At 54.0% G+C, this 15,130-nt stretch overlaps 4 protein-coding genes across 4 annotated transcripts; 2 read left to right on the plus strand and 2 right to left on the minus strand.

Moving 5' to 3' along the window:
* Positions 1-1,997: 1,997 nt before the first annotated feature.
* On the plus strand, positions 1,998-7,231 carry NEUTE1DRAFT_88736 (uncharacterized protein; the record flags this gene model as incomplete). Its single annotated transcript, XM_009856688.1, has 3 exons — positions 1,998-2,587; positions 2,888-6,713; positions 6,775-7,231. 3 exons carry the CDS (start codon positions 2,029-2,031, stop codon positions 6,926-6,928), a joined length of 4,539 nt encoding a protein of 1,512 aa, XP_009854990.1.
* Positions 7,232-7,567: 336 nt separating this feature from the next.
* Positions 7,568-8,713, plus strand: NEUTE1DRAFT_149167 (uncharacterized protein; the record flags this gene model as incomplete). The annotated part of the gene is made up of 2 exons (XM_009856689.1): positions 7,568-7,782; positions 7,861-8,713. The coding sequence occupies 2 exons, from the start codon at positions 7,568-7,570 to the stop codon at positions 8,543-8,545; spliced, it is 900 nt and encodes a 299-aa protein (XP_009854991.1).
* Positions 8,714-9,309: 596 nt separating this feature from the next.
* Positions 9,310-11,249, minus strand: NEUTE1DRAFT_132332 (uncharacterized protein; the record flags this gene model as incomplete). The annotated part of the gene is made up of 2 exons (XM_009856690.1): positions 9,310-10,597; positions 10,672-11,249. 2 exons carry the CDS (start codon positions 11,247-11,249, stop codon positions 9,310-9,312), a joined length of 1,866 nt encoding a protein of 621 aa, XP_009854992.1.
* Positions 11,250-13,484: 2,235 nt separating this feature from the next.
* Positions 13,485-15,091, minus strand: NEUTE1DRAFT_104412 (uncharacterized protein; the record flags this gene model as incomplete). The annotated part of the gene is made up of 3 exons (XM_009856691.1): positions 13,485-14,726; positions 14,794-14,954; positions 15,013-15,091. 3 exons carry the CDS (start codon positions 15,089-15,091, stop codon positions 13,485-13,487), a joined length of 1,482 nt encoding a protein of 493 aa, XP_009854993.1.
* Between the last annotated feature and the right edge of the window lie 39 nt (positions 15,092-15,130).

Below are 15,130 nucleotides of genomic sequence, written 5' to 3' on the forward strand. Positions count from 1 at the left end.
GGTGTGAAAAGCCACCTTCTTTTGTATGAGATTCAAGGTTACCGCCATGCTGCTATTCACCGCGCTAACATTTGGATTGCTGGCAGAGGCGTACATGCCGAAGAAGTTGTATGTTTGTGGTACTGAAGATCCACACGAGGCTCCGGGTTCAATGGATTTTTGACTCTTGCAAGATTGGCGTTTTTGTCTCTGATAATGGCGTAACTCCGATGATGGCGAAGAACGACGAACACATCGGAACGGTTTACTCAATTGTGCGAACATGGAAAGCTTTATGTTTACTCTCACGACAGCAGCTAAGCGCCGTCACTATCATTCATTATTGCTGTTTACCCTCCGCAACTGAGACTCATCATAAGCGAAATCCCTCCGTCCTCATCGCCGGCATTGGAGTCCGGGAAAGGTTTGGTAATCGGGAAAAGTCAACGGCATTCATTTCAACTCAAATTGCCTTCAAGACTGACCAGTTTGAAATGTGCAAATGTTGAGTGCGAAACCGAAGCGCACAAAGGGCCGTGTGCGGACTGCAGTGCGGGCTGAGACAGCGGCTCATGGCTGTCAGATAGGGCCGCCATTGCAGGCGCAAAGTTCTGTTGCGGCAGGGGCAAGGGGGGAGATTGTTTTCCTCTTTTGGGCTTACAAATTCGAGCCTCCCGCCCGCCAACCCCACCTTGTCTTATCTCACTGCTTTTTTTTCTTCTTTTTCTCGACAAGCTTTTCATTTGTTCCCATTCCATCCAACCCAATTTCGACATCAAAATTAATAAAAATGCCATTCCGTCATGATTCAGGATGAATGGCGCAAGAGGGCCAAGATCTTCCATTTGTCATATACCGATTCTGCACCCACCCAAAAGACCCAATTAATGGAGACAACGATGGAATTAGGTTTGTGGGAGGTCTGCAAACGGCCAATGGCTAGGAGATAACCGGCCTTTTCGGACTTATTAGAGGTTTTTCATTGGTCGGATTCCTGTCTGGGCACAGACCACATCAGAGACACAACCTTCCCTTCGAATAACATCTGAGACGAGCAGGTTGCGCATGCATTATCTAGTGTATGAACAGGTAGGTGTAGGTACTGCTGGGTTGATCTGACGGTGATATCCATTTGCTGCATTCAGCAATAGACACATGGTTGTTGTTTTTTCTTTTTTGGGTCTATCGGGCAACCCCCTTCCCTGTATCACCAATCCGCGCCGTCCAGGCAACCCATCATTTCCTAATCCAGGTGGAGATCAATCTTGAGTCTCTCCGTGATGACAATTCCAAAATGTTCGAGAACTCTCAACGACCTTTACGGAAGTAGTGTAGTGTAACATGGGAGGATGCATCTGATATATACTTGACATGTTGTCCTATCCTTCTTGGTTACTTGGATCAAGCACCACTCGACGTTTGACAGCTCACAGACGGACTGGACATTCGGTGTTGACTTACATCGATTGGAGAGGCTGGTGGTTCTTGCATACCTATCTCAGTACTTAGTACGGGACCACGGCAATATCTGCACTGTTGAAGAAGCAAACTAACATTTCATCGACCCACCCATTTGAGGAAAAAAGACTGACAGTCCAGGTCCCCCCCTCCATCCTTGGAAGTCCCGGGTGTTTTACCGTCTTTTCAGCCCTTTTGTTCCTTCTTCTTTTTCCCCTTTTCGGATTTCCCATCTTGGGGGCCCTTTGATTGGTCGCCACTGGGATCGACAACCAACACATAAGGCAGGCACACACTGCTTGTTGGTGAATGGAACTTTCCGGTCTTGACACAACTCAGTCGGAGATAAAGTAAGACTCGATCCTTCCTGCCTTTTCTCCATTTAGTCCCTGACACGACATGGGACATTTTTGCTGACAGACTGCAGTCATTCCTTCCCAGGAAGCAAAAGTTCTTCGCTTCTTCTTTTTTTGACTATTTTCCCACCCTAATCAACCATTTTCTCACCGACACACACACAACATCACAGACAAGTGTACAACACCAAACGCAGGAACAAGTGGAATCCTCCACAAAACATACCGGCCCATCATGCTCGGCCATCAGTCCGAGGAGGCCTACCGTCGAAGCGCTGCCAACACGCTTCCCAACGAACTCCACCACCGGGCCAGTCGTGACGATGATGAGAAGCCCGAAGAGACAAACCCAGAACTCAGCACCTCGTCGATATCCCACCATGGCGACGGTGATGGCGACGGCGCCTGGGGAGAGCGCGATGTCGGCGGGCCTGTCGACAGGGAGGCTGCCATGCAGGAATTCCAAGAGCTGCAACTAGGTCTTTCACGCTTGAGCAGGGAGAGATCGACAGCATCAAGACCATCTTCACGCCCGGCTTCGAGGGCATCTCGCGCCTCTCGCGCCACCAGTGGAGGGAGACCAGATGGCTTGTTCAAGCGCTTGTCAGTTGCCGTGAGCAACGCCATGGGCGATGGCAAACCCCAGGACCAGGACGATTCCGAGGACGAAGGCGATAACAGAGACGTTTCGTCCAGCGAGCGTAACAGCGGCGACGACTTTCACCTCGAGCAGTTCATGCGTGATGGCCATCTCGAGAAGCGCAACGAAGCCGGCGAGTCCACCAAAAAGGTCGGTGTTGTCTTCAAGAACCTCACCGTCAAGGGCGTCAGCACCGGCGCCACCTTTGTCCGAACCCTTCCCGAAGCCATCCTGGGCACCTTTGGTCCTGACCTCTACCGCATTCTCGGCAACTACATCCCCGCTTTGCGCTTCGGCCGCCAACCCGAGCTTCGCACGCTTCTCAACAACTTCACCGGTGTCGTCCGCCATGGAGAGATCATGCTCGTCCTTGGTCGTCCAGGCAGCGGCTGCAGCACCTTCCTCAAGGTGGCCGCCAACAACCGCGGAGATTACGCTGCCGTCGAGGGTGAAGTCCACTACGGCGGCATCTCCGCCGAAGAAGTAGCCAAAAAGTACCGCGGCGAAGTCGTGTACAATGGCGAAGACGACATCCATCTGCCCACTCTCACCGTCGAGCAAACACTCAAGTTCTCCCTCCTCAACAAGACCAAGAAGCGCCTGCGCGGCGACGTGGAGCTGATCATCACCGCTCTGCTCAAGATGTTCGCCATGTCGCATACCCGCCATACCATCGTCGGTGACGCCTACGTTCGCGGCGTGTCAGGTGGCGAGCGCAAGCGTGTCTCTATCCAGGAGTCGCTGGCGACCAAGTCGTCTGTCGTCTGTTGGGATAACTCTACCCGTGGCCTCGACGCTTCTTCTGCTCTCGACTATGCCCGCTCTCTGCGCATCATGACCGACGTCAGTGACCGCACCACCATCACCACGCTGTACCAAGCTGGCGAGGGTATCTACGAGCTGATGGACAAGGTTCTTGTCATTGACGAGGGCAGGATGCTCTATCAGGGTCCGGCGTCCAAAGCCAGACAGTACTTTATCGATCTCGGTTTCCACGCGCCCCCTCGCCAAACCACCCCCGACTTTTTGACCTCCATCTGTGACCCCAACTCTCGCCAGTTCCGCCCCGGCTGGGAAGACCGCTGCCCCAAAACGGCTGAAGAACTCGAAAAGGCTTTCCTCGCCAGCGAAGCCTACCAAGACGTCCTCGCCGACGTTCGCGACTACGAATCCCACCTCCAAGAAACCAACCACGCCGACACCCATGCCTTTAAGGAGTCTGTTGTGTCGCAAAAGTCCCGCCGTGTCTCCAAAGAGTCCAACTACACCGTCTCTTTCTTCAAGCAAGTCGCCGCCTGCACGCGCCGCGAGGCCTGGCTGGCTTGGGGCGACAAGCAGGAACTGCGGACCAAGTTCTTCATCATTATTGGCTGCGCTCTTGTCGTCAGCTCTCTGTTCTACGATTCCCCCTTGGATACTTCCGGCGCTTTCATGAGAGGCGGTACCACCTTCTACAGTATTATCTTCCTCGGCTGGCTCCAGATGGGAGAGCTGATGAAAGCTGTTAGTGGAAGGGCGGTGGTGGAAAGGCACAAGGCGTATGCTTTTTACCGACCATCGGCTGTTAATCTCGCTCGCGCAATTCTCGATTTCCCCTTGTTGCTCATCCAGGTCATCGTCTTCAGCTTGATTGTCTACTTCATGACGGGGCTGGACCGCGACCCGGGCAAGTTCTTCACCTACGTCCTCTTGATCTTCACGACCACGTACTGTCTGACCGCCTTGTACCGCATGTTTGCCGCAATAAGTCCCTCCATTGACGACGCAGTGCGGTTTGCCGGGCTGGCTCTCAACCTGATCGTCATGTACTGTGGCTACGTCATAGCCAAGCCCGTCATGCTCGGCCAGAAGATCTGGTTCGGCTGGTTGTACTATGTCAGTCCTGTCGGCTACTCGTTCGAGGCCGTCTTGACCAATGACTTCCACGGAAGGCAGATGCAGTGCTCGCCGGGTATGTTGGTGCCCCAGGGCCCTGGCGTCCAGCAGCAGAATCAGGGATGCACGCTGCCGGGTGGTATGCCAGGGGATGACACGGTGAACGGAGATGCTTATCTCGCCCAGCAGTTCCAGTACACGAGGGGACACTTGTGGAGGAACTGGGCGGTCATCATTGCCTTCTCTGTACTCTATCTGCTGGTTACCGTGTTGGCGACTGAGAAGCTGTCCTTTGTTGGCGGTGGCGGCGGCGCGCTGGTGTTCAAAAAGACTTCCAAGGCCAAGAAGAACTTGACGCTCGGCAACCAAGGCCAGCATGACGAAGAAAAGGGCAGCTCGAGGGGCTCCTCCACCGACGACATCGGCAAGAAAACACCCCAGGGCCCATCTCGCAAGGATATGGATGGCACCATCGAAAAGTCCCAGAAGGTCTTCACGTGGGAGAATGTCACTTACACCGTTCCCACGCCCCAAGGCCCCAAGCGTCTGTTGAACAACGTCACTGGCTACGTCAAACCAGGCGTCATGGTCGCGTTGATGGGTGCCTCGGGAGCCGGCAAGACGACTCTTCTCAACACGTTGTCTCAGCGCCAAACCGTTGGTGTCGTCACTGGCGATATGCTCGTTGATAGCAAGCCCCTTGGAACCGAATTTCAGCGCAGCACCGGCTTTGTCGAGCAAATGGATCTGCACGATGAGTCCACCACCATCCGTGAAGCCCTCGAATTCTCGGCCCTCTTGCGCCAATCCCGCGACACTCCCCGGGCCGAAAAGCTTGCATACGTGGATAGCATCATCAACCTCCTTGAGCTGGAAGAGATTCAAGACGCCATCATTGCTTCCCTGGGAGTCGAGCAGAAGAAGCGGTTGACCATTGGTGTTGAGCTGGCCGCTAAGCCTTCGCTCTTGCTGTTCCTTGACGAGCCCACCAGTGGCTTGGATTCGCAGTCGGCCATGTCCATCGTCCGCTTCCTGAGGAAGTTGTGTGCGGCTGGACAGGCTATCATTTGCACCATTCATCAGCCCAGTTCCGATCTGATCCAGGAGTTTGACAAGATCCTGGCCCTGAACCCTGGCGGTAATGTCTTCTACTTTGGTCCCGTTGGCGAAAACGGCTCTTCGGTCGTCAACTACTTTGCCGCTCGGGGTGTCGAGTGTCCGCCGGGCAAGAACGTGGCCGAATTCCTTCTCGAGACCGCCGCGAAGCCGCACAAACGAAAGGGTGAGGATGGGAAGAGCAGGAGGATTGTTTGGGCGACGGAGTGGAAGGAGAGTGAAGAGTACCGTCAAGTCCTTACCGAGATCAGCCAGATCAAGAAAGCCCGGGCCTTGGCCAACCAACTTACCCTCGCCAACGACCAAGCTCAGCCTGTCCAGCACGAGTTCGCAGCGCCCATTCCCACGCAAGCCTGGCTCCTTACCAAGCGCATGTTCATCCGCCAATGGCGCGACCCCTCGTACCTCTACGGCCGTCTTTTCATCTGCTTGATCATGGGCATCTTCAACGGCTTCACCTACTGGAAGATTTCGTCTCCACACTATTCCCGCCCGCTCTCCCTCACCGACCTCCAAAACACCCTCTTCACGGCCTTCCTGATCATCATGATCCCCAGCACCGTCCTCAACGCCGTCCTGCCCAAGTTCTACATGTCCCGCTCTCTTTGGGAAGCGCGCGAACACCCGTCCCGCATCTACGGCTGGGTGGCCTATTGCACGGCTGAGATTCTCTCGGAGATCCCTGGCTCGGTCGTGGCTGGCACCATTTACTTTTTGGCATGGTATCTCCCTACTGGCTTGCCCCGCGGTGCTGGCTCCACCGAGTCAGAGTCAGCAGTCTACGTCTGGCTGATGAGCGTCGCCTTCATGGTCTTCATTGCTAGCTGGGGCCAGTGGATTTGCGCTTTTGCTCCCTCTTTCACCGTCATCACCAACGTGTTGCCGTTCTTCCTTGTCATCTTTTCGCTGTTCAACGGCGTCGTGGTGCCGTGGGCACAGATGAACGTTGCGTGGAAGTGGTGGTTGTACTACATCAACCCGGCGACGTATTGGATCGGCGGCAACATGGCTGCCGTCCTTCGAGGACAGACTGTCCACTGCGCTGATAACGAGATGGCTGTGTTCCGCCCGCCGGTGGGAGAGTCATGCCAGAGCTTTGCGGGCACTTGGTTGTCTGATGTGGGCAAGGGGTACCTGACGACAATAGGAGTTGGTAACGATGGCGGGTTTGAGTGTGGGTATTGCCCGTATGCGGACGGCGAGGAGTACTTGGCCAGTCTGAACGTGAAGTCGAGCCAGATGTGGAGGAACTTTGGTATCTTTGCGGCGTTTTGTGTCTCTAACTGGGCGTGAGTATTCCCCTTCTTTTGGCAATTGTTGAAACAGAAATGCTAACAAACTGATGAACAGGCTCGTGTACTTCTTCATCTACACTGTCAGAGTCAAGGGGTGGTCATTCGGTTTCGGCTTTGTGGCAAGCGTTGTGGGAGCGGTGGTTAGCACTGTGAAGGAGAGTGTGGAGGGTCTGTTTGGTAAGAAGGAGGAGAAGGAGGAAAAGAAGTGAGTACCTGGTAATGGATGTATGAGATGACGGACATGTGCGTGATGTTGGGTTGGTTTCTTACTTTGTTTGCGCATTTGGCGTCATGTTGCGGATATCGGATGTGGAAGGCATGGATGGATGGGATGGAAGAAAGTTGTGATACCTATCTCGCAGTTACCTAGACTCGGTGTTTTTGGAGGAAGATGATAGATAATATCTTATGTAATGAACTCTTGATGTATTTTTCGTATCTTTCGTCTGGTTGTCTCTTTTCTTTTGATTCTTTAGTTCGTGATACAGTGGAATCCAATGTCTTTTTCAGTTCTTGGCCTTGGTCGATTCGTACCTCGAAATCCGATGAACGGACAACGGGCAATGCTGCGGGATACCGAAAGCGGAAAACTGTTTACATCGTGCTGCTGTATGACGGGAAGCGCTGTGACTGGCGAACCTTCCGTCTTTCAGGCACTCGGACCGTTAATTGGGGCTGCCCGATGACGTAGGCATGTCGTACCTTGGAAATGACGTCGTTTGAAGAAGGAGGACGGATTCGTTCAGTTTCCCTTTTATATCGTCGTTGCTCCTCTGATTCCAAGAGACAACGAAACAACAATTAGAGAGCCATCATCCAACCCAACCCAACCACGCGAATTACCCAAAATGGTCGGCACGCACAACCTCCAAGCTTCCAAGCTCTTCAACGTCGATGGCTGGGCCTGTCTCATCACGGGCGGCGGCACCGGCATCGGTCTGATGAACGCTCAAGCGCTTGCTGCCAACGGCGCCCGCGTGTACATTACGGGGCGGCGGTATGGGGTTCTTGTGAATGCGGCCAAGGAACATAGTCCCAAAGAGGGAAATGGCAAGATTATTCCGTAAGTCCAGTCGTTTGTTTTGCTCTCCTCGCGGATTTACCAAGGAAAAACACCCTCCTAACAAATCCGGGTGTCTAGCATCGGCCCCTGCGACGTCACCAACAAAGAGTCACTTGAATCGCTCGTGCACAAGTTCTCGTCGCTTGAACCGCATCTCAACCTGCTCGTCTGCAACGCCGGCATCTCGGGCCCCAAAGCCGACCCGTCCGTCTCCTCGTCGGCCAAGGACATTGCCCACGAGCTCTGGACCAAGGAAAACTTTTCCGACTGGTCGTCCGTCTTCACCACCAACGTTTCGTCCGTTTATTTTACTACCATCGCCTTCTTGCCTCTGCTGCAAGCCTGCAGCGCCGCCCACCCCGAGGGCCACAACCACATGGCGGGCAACGTGATCGTCATCAGCTCCATGTCGGGCATCATGCGCAACGCGCAGAAACACTTTGCCTATAACGCGTCCAAGGGGGCGACGGTGCACTTGACCAAGCTGATGTCGACCGAGTTTGAGAAGACGGGCGTGCGGGTGAACTCAATTGCGCCCGGGTATTTCCCGAGCGAGATGACGACGGGGGAGAGTGATGAGAAGAATAAGAGCGAGTTGTCGGATGACAAGGTCAAGGGACACGGACACAAGGTGCCGGCGCAGAGGGCGGGGCATGATGAGGAGATGGCCATGGCAGTGCTGTTTTTGGCCAAGGATCGCTATGTCAACGGGAGTGTGATTTGTGTGGATGGCGGTGTTTTGGGGGTTGTGCCTGGTAACTGAGGTGAATACCTATTCAGGTGAGGAGGAAGAAGGAAACGATAACAGCAGCATATCAATGGCGTTCGGAGTTTGGCCTGCAAACAATGATGATGACGCAGGGTATAAAGTTATAACAGGAATAAATGAGAATCTCGGTACCGAAACAATTGATTACATGTAGATATTACGCTTGCTGGGTACCTATACAAGATGGTTTTTGCGGACAAAATAAACCAAACACGGACAGTCCACTACGTCTCGCTTTCACAAAAGTGTAACAGGGAGTACAATGATGTGAAAACATGTTAGCCAGAGACACTTGAGTTTTCTTTCACATACGAAATGCTTAGAAGCTAGATCCAAAGATCGAACAAAGATGCTTGGATGCACGTAATATTCGGACAGTAATTGTGTTCTGTTTACTTGTACGACCATCACCTACTACATAAAATGCTATGGCAACGGGCGCTAACAATTTCTCTTTAGCCGCTATGGTATTTCTTGGCACGAACTGGTGGGGGGCATCCAGCGGCAATGGAATTTTGACCAAAACACCAAATTACCTCTGCTGAACAACAACACGAAGCATGGCACGAAGACGCCAGGTCAATACTAATTGATGCTTTGATTGCTAACCTAGGCATCAAATGAAAACCACAAAGAGACAATAACATTCCAATAACCCGAAAAATTCAAACGACCGACCGACGCCGACCACGATGCTATCCCAACCACCATCCTATGCAACAAGCAACATTCCGAGCCGATGACGATGACTTCCCCGTCTAAACCCCAGGCAGAGTAACAAGACCAGTATACGACCCCTCATCGCGATGCACAACCGTCTTCTTGCCCGTCTCGACATCAACCGCATACACGCTCCCACCCAAGTCGCACACAAAGATCTGCTTCCTGGCCAGATCTAATTTGAGACCAATCGGCTCATGGAACCGTCTCGCCAGAATCTTGACCTCCTTCATGTCGCCCTCGCCGTTGCCCGAGACCTTGGCGCAGTTCAGCGAGCAACCGCGCGGGTGCTCACCGCGATCAGTCCAGTACAGCACCCCCGTCTCGCTCTCCATCTCGAGATCAATCGGCTCAGGCAGCTTGTCGAACACGACCTCGATATCGGAGCGGTTCGAAGCAGTCTCGCCGGCAGCGAGGAAATCATAATCCATGTTGGCGCGGAAAATGCGACCGAGGTTGGACTTGGCAGGACCCTTTTGCGTCCAGTAGAGCTTGCGCTGCTTAAGGTCGACGGTGATGCCGACGCACCAGTCCATCAAGTCACCGACACCGCCGGGATTTTGCACGAGGACTTCGTGCTCGCTGCCGTCGACGTTGCACCGGTGCACGGAACAGCCCTCGCGGTCGCAAAAGTAGAGCTTCTCGGTGCCTGACTCCTGGTCCTTGACGAGCACAAGCTGCTTGGGCGTCGTGAGGATGCCGTCGCCCAAAAGGACCTTCTTGTCGGTGCCGTCGAGAGTGGCGGACATGAGCGAGCCGTCTTTGGCGGTCACGTCGGCGCCCATGTTGGTCCAGTACATGCGGTTAGCGGACGGGTCGACGTCGATGCCGTCGGGGAGGGGGAGACCGGTGACGAGGGCCTTGGGCGGCTGGTTGGGTGCATCGAGGCGGAGGATCTTGCCGTTGGTGGAAATGGCGGCGAGGGAGGGGTAGGCGGGGGAATTGGCGCCGAGACCAACGTCGAGGACGAAGATGGGCGGCATCTGCTTCTCGGCGGTGGTGGTGCCGGCGGCGGCGACGACGGTGGAGGGAGGGTAGAGACCACCCTGCTCGGGGGTCTTGAGACCGAGCTTGCCCTGGGTGATGTAGTGGTTGCGTAGCCAGTCAACGGTCAGGGACCCGTCGAGCTTGCGCTCGTTGATGTAGTTGTCCTCGATGAAAGCGACGGTGTCAAGGCCAACGCGGTCCATCATTTGGCAGGGGACGACCGAGGTCTGGAACATGTGAGCCCAGAGGGCGTCAATCTCGGCGGCGTCCGAGACCCCCTCGGCGAGGGTGGTGAGGATTTCGCGCTTGACCGCAGCCCAGATGCGGTTGAAGATGAAGCTGGCAAGTGTCAGTGGTGATCTCTCGGGGGTCCGAGTGGGTTGTCGGCCAAGATAGGGGTCGTGGAAACTCACCCAGTAGACTCCTTCCTTGCCGTCGCCGGGAGCATGCCGCACAGCCTGAGCACGTCGCTCAAGAACGGAAAGATCTCTTGATGGGTATACCCATCCGTCATCAACTCCACCGTCCTCACCATCGGCGGCATTGTGTAGTGCACATTGCACACCATCTTTCTCCTCTCGTCGCTGACCAGGTCCAGCATTAACCCGCTCCTGAAACTGCTCGAGTTGGATCCCAGGATACAATCCTTGGGCGCGTACTTATCCAGCTGCCCAAAGGTATCAATCTTGAGCTCGATCTTCTCCGGCACCGCCTCGATGACGAGCCATGCGTCCTTTACCGCCGTCTCGATGTCTGCCGACGCCGTGTAGGTGCCGTACGGAGCGGGCTTGCCGTTGGGGCAGAAGGTGGTGTAGAATTCCTTGTTGTCGTCAATGTACTTGAGGGCGTCATCGCGCGCTTGAGGAGAGGGATCCCGGATGTGCACATTGAAACCGCCGGCGACGTAGGAACAGGCGATGCGGCGGCCGAGGACACCACCGCCCAGGATGGTGACGGGGCGGGAGCCGATATAGGGGGCTGACCAGACCATGTTGAATATGTGTTTGCAGTCGGGTATCAAGTGTGGTCGTTTTACGGTAAGGTGGTAGGTAAAAAGTGAAAGATGCGATGAATGGACAATGGTTTCTAGACAGGATGAATGATGAAGGAATATGCTAACAACGCTCCAACATGGTCAAAACATGGCAGATATATACAGCATATATTCAGAGCAGGGTTTCCTGAATCCGGGTATAGGTGCCATGGAAATAACACCCATCAGTTACGAGTTCTCGCGGCACCGACCAAGCCGTGTGCATGGAAACTTTGAAGACTGGCCTGGCCGTCCCGAGAACTCCGTCGGCTACTGTCTTGGTTGTTGGGTAGTAAGGTGCTGGTGAATCGTGATTAGGGGCACGGGAAGGTCCGGTACAAAAATGGGCAATGCGAGGATAATTCAAGGGAGATCCCATTGATGATCGATATCATGGATAGGTATGTTAGTATGGGATGTTATGGGATGGGATACAAGGGGAAGGAAGGGGAGCATGGCCGGCCGAAGCTCGGACGAGGAAAGCCCGGTGTCAGCAGCTTGTTTCACGAGTTCAAAACCCAATCGGCGGGCACGGCGGCCGGGCTATCAAGCCTGTCATCCACTTCAGCAGTTCCAGTCCTAAGAAAAGATATCCCGGAATAGGTACATACCAACAAAAGGGTCCGGTCTTGAGTTCAAAATGCGATGAACTCTGAGTCTGTGCTTTGGAGAACATATAGGAGAAATCACAGAGAGATGGCTAGAAGGTCCAATCAGAAGAACGGGATCTGAGAGCTCAATGCAAGGAAATAACGAAACCAGATCGGACCGACAGGCTGGGACATGATTCTGGAGATGCCGGGATGAGCGTCAAGGCTGAAGACCGTCGAGGCCACGTGCGTCGATGTTGGTAGTGACCGATGAAGCGGTGCATAATTCCCCTAGTGCCCCCTAGAGGTAATCTCCGTGCCCGATCAGCGAGCCTCGACGGCTAGACCGATTAAGTACAAGTTTTCGACAACCAACCATCTTCCAAGGATCTCGCTTCATGCGAAAGCTGGCCGCTCGTTCGTCCTCTTGAACTTTGAAGGTTGTTTTGTTGTGTCCCGAGCGTGCCGATGGGATTTGACTTGATGGATCCTTCCATTTCTTCTTTTGCGCATGCACGGCCCTGACGGGTGAAACTCGCTGCCGTATCGGAATGAGGAGATTTAATAACGCTCGTATATGTGTAGACGGTGTAGCTCGGCTTTACCAACGGCCAACGGGTAACTAACGGTCAACAACCTGGGTTAGTGGGCGTGTGTTTGGGTTGCTGTGCAGGGGTCAATGACGAAACTGGTCCAGACAAATACATCGACGTCATAAAGTGATCGAATCTTGCACGGTCCCCGGAGACTTTGTGGGTTGACGATGGAGCCAGCGAGCAGGGACAGGCCTTTATCTGTCAGGGGCATCATGTTTCCATATGCCTCATTTGTGGAGTCGGGCCAAGAAAGGAATTCTTCGAAGTATCGACCATGCCCACCCGATGTTTTCAATGAATGTTCCAGGCGGACATCAGTCTGGAACGCTGGTATTAGTGGGCTTGGCGACGGTGGTGTCCAGTGCCTAGGTAGCATCGGACATTTTTCGTTCTAGGCATGGGATTTCTTTAGTGCCGGTAAGTAGTTCGCCTCCTTGATGGTGTTATTCCCGAACGTAGTGGAGGTGGAGACGAGTTGAAGATCTTTTTCTTCGATGATTAGTGTTTGCGCAGTCGGAGATTTCTTGCGTTGACGAGATACCAATTTCACAAAAACATCTCAGATGTAAGTGAACTCTTGATTCGGGACAGGTGGAAGGGACAGGAAGTTTAAGGAGTTATCTACAGCTTTTTCAGACTTCAAGGGAAACCCTCGATAAGTCCGTCAGACATGAACAGAACACAACAATCACGAACACCCAAAAGGTACCATCAATGATGTACATCATCGTTGATATTTGTGACAAAGGAAAAAGTCTTCTATATCAAAACCAGTAGTATCCCATCCACATCCGAATCTATAACAAACCCCTTTTGCTACCTCTACCTGAAGAACCTTGATCGCAAACCCCGTAAATGCAGTTACAACAGTAATGATGACCACCACCACTTCAAGTCATTAAATAACAAACCGTCAAAATAGTTCCACCGGAGAAAGACCCAGAATTACCTAGGTACCTCTAGGTACCTACGTAGATAGCTCCCATATACCATACACCACCCTAGACTTAAAACAGAAACACCTGATCGGTAGCCTTGGAAAGCGTACCAGGGGCCGTGAACCCAAGAGAAACCAGATTCTTGCTCATGGCAGCCACCATAGGAGGAGGTCCGCAAAGCAGCATCTTGGTGGTATCCGCCGCAGGAGGCAAGAAATCCTTGATCATATCGGCAGTTACGAAACCCCTAAGGCCCGTCCAGTTCTCGTCCGCCTGGCCGAGGACGTACTGCACCGACAGCTTTTCGGGGAACGCCTTGACGAACCCGTCGAGCTCCTCCCTCAGCAGGATATCCGCCTCGGTGTTGTTGGCATACAGTAGCGAGATCTTGGTCTTGTCGCTCTCGTCCTCGCAGATGGCGCGGATGAGCTGGTACATGGGCGTGATACCCGTGCCGCCGGCAATCATGCCAATCTCCTTGGCGTAACTGTTGGGCACGTACTGCATGGCGCCCTTGGGCCCGCGCATTTCGATTTGGTCGCCAATCTCCATGCGCTCGAGGTGCTTGGTCATGAGGCCCTGGTCGTAGACCTTGATGAGCAGCTCGACGCGGCCGAGGTCCGAGTTGTTGGAGACGGGGGTGTACGAACGCGAGACCGATTTGCCGTCGATGAGCGCGCGGAGGGCGACGTGCTGGCCGGTGGGAAGACCGAGGACGTCGGTGGGGTGGGGGAGGGCGAAGACGAGGTGGTAGACGTTGGGCGACACCAACACCTTGCGCACCAGCTTGAACTTGCGCCAGTCGGCCGGGTCCATCACTTTGACGGGAGGCTTGACGGCAGGACCCGAGGTGGAGTTGGTGGGGATCTTGAGAATGGCCACCTTGCGCTCCTTCTTGGCCGGACGGCTGCGGGGGAAGTGGGTGAACTCCCTTTGGGCCTCGAACTTGGAGAGCGCCCAGGTGGTGGCGGCCGTGGCCAAGGAGAGCTCGACGACGGTGGCGATGCCGACGCCCCACCAAAAGAGCTTGGAGGAGCTGCCGTTTTGGGCGAACTTGGAGCGGATGAAGTCGGCGAGCTGGTTGATGGGCTTTTGCGCGGTGGTGACGGCGGCGAGAGCCCATTCGGGACCGGTCCACCAGCCCTTGGCCAAACCAACGGCGCCAACGCTGGCGATGACGGAGGACATGGCGATGGTCCTCCTGACACTTTTCCTAACCTTGCTGACAGTGGCTTTTTCGACCTTGACAGCGGCCTCCATAGCGACCTTTTCATATGTTGGCCTGAAGATCTCAACCTCTTCAGCATGTTCCTGTGGACGATATTTAGTGAGCGATGAATTAAGGGGCAAGTAAACAAACAAGGATACCAAAACCTACCTCTTCCGCCAAATCACCAACGTAGAGCTCTTTTAGGATATCGGTGGCCTCGACAGAGTGTCCGATCTCCACAAACTGCTCGGTCGCATCCGTACCGGCGACCTCACGAAGAATGATGGAACCACCGGGATGGTCTTCGAGGTATGTTGTGACGTTGTAGACTGAGAAGGTCAGCAAAGGGGTCACCATCTGTGGAAATAAGGGGAAAGAGCAAGTCACCTTTGTTGTGAATGACCATCCAGACATCGTCCTTGCTGTTGTGCTTGCGCACGTCGTCCAGAGTAAATGTGACGGCCATGATTATTTTTTCTTGGTTTTGAACAAGTGCTGCAATCCA

This window comes from Neurospora tetrasperma (assembly GCF_000213175.1).
Source record: "Neurospora tetrasperma FGSC 2508 unplaced genomic scaffold NEUTE1scaffold_81, whole genome shotgun sequence".
NCBI classification, from domain to species: domain Eukaryota; kingdom Fungi; phylum Ascomycota; class Sordariomycetes; order Sordariales; family Sordariaceae; genus Neurospora; species Neurospora tetrasperma.